Genomic DNA, 3734 nt, shown 5'->3' on the forward strand with positions numbered 1-3734 from the left:
TCAATCAAGATTTATCAGACCAGTCAATGTTTTTTCCAGTCTTTGTTGTCCAATTTTGGCGAGCCCATGTGAAATTTAGCCTTTGTATCCTGTTTTAATTGACCAGAGTAGCACCGGGTGTGGTCCCCAAACCCAGTTCTGAGGCTGGGTTTGGGGATGTTCTGCATTGTTACATTGTGTTTTGATATTTGAGCTACTGTTTTCTTTTAATTCCAACAGTTTTCACAGACACGATTATCCTTATATTTTCTTCACATATTAAGATTTTGAAGTGGGTGTAAAATGTACAGCTTTTACGAGCTCACACAAATCAAGCATTACAGATTAAACCACTTCTTCATGCTTTTCATTGTGCTGACTGTTTTTCTATTCATTTTTTAAAAATGGTTTTGCAGGTTGGACTGTTCCTTGGAAAAAATAAGCTCTCTAGATGTGTCATTTTATGTTCTAGTTCAGTATTATAAGAATTACAATACGGTGATAATTAGTTTTAATACTTAAATACTTTTAAAGTGTTTTTGTCTGAATATTTTTTATATAATTTTACTTAATTAACCTTTAAATACAAATGTTTCGCAGCATTTACCGGTGCATGTTTACATGAATAAAGAATCCAGATCCTTCCTCAACCACATATCTATACATTTCTATGAAGTTCATCTTTGTAATATAAAACAGGACTGAAGCTGAAAAAACAGTGACTGAAAACTTTATTTTGCAGAGCAGAATATTAATATAATGACAATCATAAGCTAGATGTGCTTTCCATAGGTCTACCTGAGATTGAGCGTTTGTGTTCGTGTTAAAAATATAGAAAATAATTTAAAATTGTAAATTGTAAAATTGAATTTCTTCTTTTGTGTAATGTAAATTATACGGAAGAGTATTTTATATGTTTTGTGTCTTTGCCTTACATTCACAAAAAGTAAAAAAGAAAAACTTAAATATAGTTTTGACAATACATCATGCAAAGCAGAATGGCTTTCAATTCCTCCTGTGTATGGCTTTGTTTACAGCATGCAGGGAGCGACATGGAGCAGACTCTCATTCATCTGCTTGTCTTTTCTTACTGAAAAGAAAGAAAATTACAATCACGGCAATGCTCAGTCAATAAAAAAAGACCTTTAACCTCTAGCATTTGCCAAATCAGCCATGATGATTTGATGTTACCTTTCCCCTGAAGGCTTGGAGGTCATGACCCAGAGTAAATATTCCTTGGCGGCCATGGAATCCAGTACCTTGTTCACATCGCTGGTGAAGCTTCCATCTACGTGCCTCTTGCTGAATGTTTCACCCCATCTTTCCATTTCAGATCTGAGTATGTACACAGGCACACAATGTAAACACTGCCCCCTAATGGTCAGTAACCCCACAGTACGGAAACCTGACAATTTAGCTGTAAAATTTGATCTGCACTGGAGAAATCATCAGTTTTTCATATGATTATTTTCATCATAAGTGAAAAGATTGTTCTGGTGTAATCATTTCCTAACTGCTTCATTGTCTCTTTGCATGGTTCATGTCTCATTGCACAGTGTGAGTAAGATATGATCAACACAGTGGAAAAGTTCAAGTGATTTATTTTGGCACAATCACAAGAAACACTAAGGGAAAAAAGCAGTGGAAAGGGGGAAAAAGGTTGAAGAAGCAAGAAGAATCAGCTGATTAGCTCGAGTTCTCTGTTTTGCTCTCCCCATCATGGTGGAATCAGACACAAGCAGGCCATTTTAGAAGGTTTGGGTATTGTAGGAGGAGATACACGTGAAGAAAAGAAGGGCGGCCTACTCTCTTCGGACTTGTCCAGACTTGAGGTTGGCAACAAAGTCTTTGATTGCCTGGTCTTTGAGGAAGGAGCTTACATCACTGGTGAAGGTGCCATCTGCATGTCGCTTCTCGCCAGCACTAAAAAACACAGACACGGACCACTTGATATGTCTTTTTTATACTAATGGAACATGTGAGTCAATTATAAAGGCGCTTTCTTATTTGAGGTACCTTATATTTACACTCTAGTGCTTTTAAATGTAAGATTTTACATTTACAAGTATAAAAGATCAACTCACTAAAGACTGGCTCTGAATTCCTCACAAAATGTGTGGCTTGCTGGGCACATGTGTCAGATGCTTTGGAAATAACCTGTTTAAGGCCAATGGACAGGCAAATAGAGAAATACTTCTTTTTATTATTATTCTTATGACCCCTCTGATTTATCTGCAGAGGCTTTAGAAGGGCCAGGCCCCTAGTTTGAGAGCCAAAATGCATATAAATACATGAGATGTTAGGCTGCTTTTCTTGCATACTCCTTTACTGCTGCTACTTTAAGCACTATGTTGTATTACGTGTTTCACTTGTACAATTGAACACTACTCTGCTAGTATCCTTGGCTACTTTAAAAGATCAGTTCTAGTGTCTTTTATCACAAATTTCACACTGTTTTCACACTGACCCGCTCCTCTTGTTGTTCATCAGCCACCGAACAAAGTCCTGTGCTTTCCTGTCCTCCAGATATTTACTGTAGTCATTTGAGAAAGTTCCCTCTGAATGTCTCTTCATGCTCGACAACTCCACAGGCTCATCATTTAATGTGTTGTCTGATTCAAAACTGCAAGGGAGAGCAAAGTAGGTACCACTGAAGTGTTTTCCATAGCATATCATATTTCTACATATCTATATAAATCTCTAGGAACACTAGGAGTATAAAAAAGAGAAGTAAAAGAAAGGGGAACCGAAAGGAAGCACTTTGTTCTTAAACTTAGCATTGTCATATATAGTACATGTATCCTTTGTCCTTCCCTTTAATCCTACATTATGTATCACTTGTTTCAGGGTCACACTAAAAAGTTAATCAACTATAGGTTCTATGAGTCAGTATCAGGTCATGTAGGAATTTACACTACAATAAAAACAGTTTTTAATTGCATTTCAGCATAATCTTTAAAGCTTTTTCTTGTTTTTTAATTCAGTTGGAGAGACTTTTTCTCATACGGAAAATATCTTCTAAAATATCTTTTAATTTCTTTTTGACGTATTTTATAGTTGACCTAGCTCTGAATTATGTTTCAATAGGCTCAGGATACTGGGGAGCTTCCCATAATGCACTAAGCATTTCTTTTCCCTCTCTGTTTTTTATACACCCCTACTGTTTAATCACTGTAGGGTCTTTACCTTACAGTATAACTATTGTTGTGAATCTGTGCTATATAGATCAAATTGAATGGAATTGTTCTTGTGATTTAGTCACAAGAGTAACACAAGGGTGCTAAAAACAGCTTTATCTTAAAGAAGCGTTTCGTTGTACCTTAAGCTGTCATCAGCATCATGCAGAGGAACCTGCCAACTGCTCTGGACAAAGCCGAGGACCAGGAGGATGCCAGCCAGGGAGTGAATGCTTTTCATGGTGGTGACCTGTAACAGGGGACAACACACACAAAAAAGAAATAAAACATTCAACCAAACAAAGAAACATTTCCCCCACCCAGAAAAAAAAAACCAAGAAAAAAAAGAACTTGACGGCTAAGAGTAAAATACCTTCTCCACTGCAACAAGATACAACTCACCTTTTCTTCTTTCTTTCCAAACACCCGCTGTTAGTTCCACTGCTTATTGCTGGTGTCTGCATCTAACCACCCTCTCTCACTTTGCAGCCTTATATATTGAAAGAAGAGCTGCATAGGTGGGTCTTTTTTCCCACTCTTAGAGTAACAGTTCCACCTATTACTCTAAACCTATTAGAC

At 37.0% G+C, this 3734-nt stretch overlaps 1 protein-coding gene across 1 annotated transcript; it reads right to left on the minus strand.

Annotated features, from left to right (window-relative positions):
• Positions 1-738: 738 nt before the first annotated feature.
• On the minus strand, positions 739-3689 carry LOC101483643 (glucagon-1). Its single transcript, XM_004570427.5, has 6 exons — positions 3558-3689; positions 3299-3405; positions 2447-2602; positions 1786-1902; positions 1171-1314; positions 739-1069 (listed from the first exon to the last, which is right to left on the minus strand). The coding sequence occupies exons 2-6, from the start codon at positions 3394-3396 to the stop codon at positions 1045-1047; spliced, it is 540 nt and encodes a 179-aa protein (XP_004570484.1). The 5' UTR covers positions 3397-3405; positions 3558-3689; the 3' UTR covers positions 739-1044.
• Positions 3690-3734: the final 45 nt, after the last annotated feature.

Source organism: Maylandia zebra, linkage group LG23, assembly GCF_041146795.1.
Source record: "Maylandia zebra isolate NMK-2024a linkage group LG23, Mzebra_GT3a, whole genome shotgun sequence".
In the NCBI taxonomy this organism is placed as follows: domain Eukaryota; kingdom Metazoa; phylum Chordata; class Actinopteri; order Cichliformes; family Cichlidae; genus Maylandia; species Maylandia zebra.

What these genes read in the sequence shown, in the direction of transcription:
- LOC101483643 (XM_004570427.5), bottom strand. Translation starts at nt 3,396, where the DNA reads ATGAAAAGCATTCACTCCCTGGCTGGCATCCTCCTGGTCCTCGGCTTT. An exon ending in TCTGGACAAGTCCGAAGAGA is followed by an intron (nt 1,315 to 1,785) that starts GTAGGCCGCCCT and finishes GTACATACTCAG; the next exon opens with ATCTGAAATGGAAAGATGGG. An exon ending in TCCAAGCCTTCAGGGGAAAG is followed by an intron (nt 1,070 to 1,170) that starts GTAACATCAAAT and finishes CTTTCTTTTCAG; the next exon opens with TAAGAAAAGACAAGCAGATG.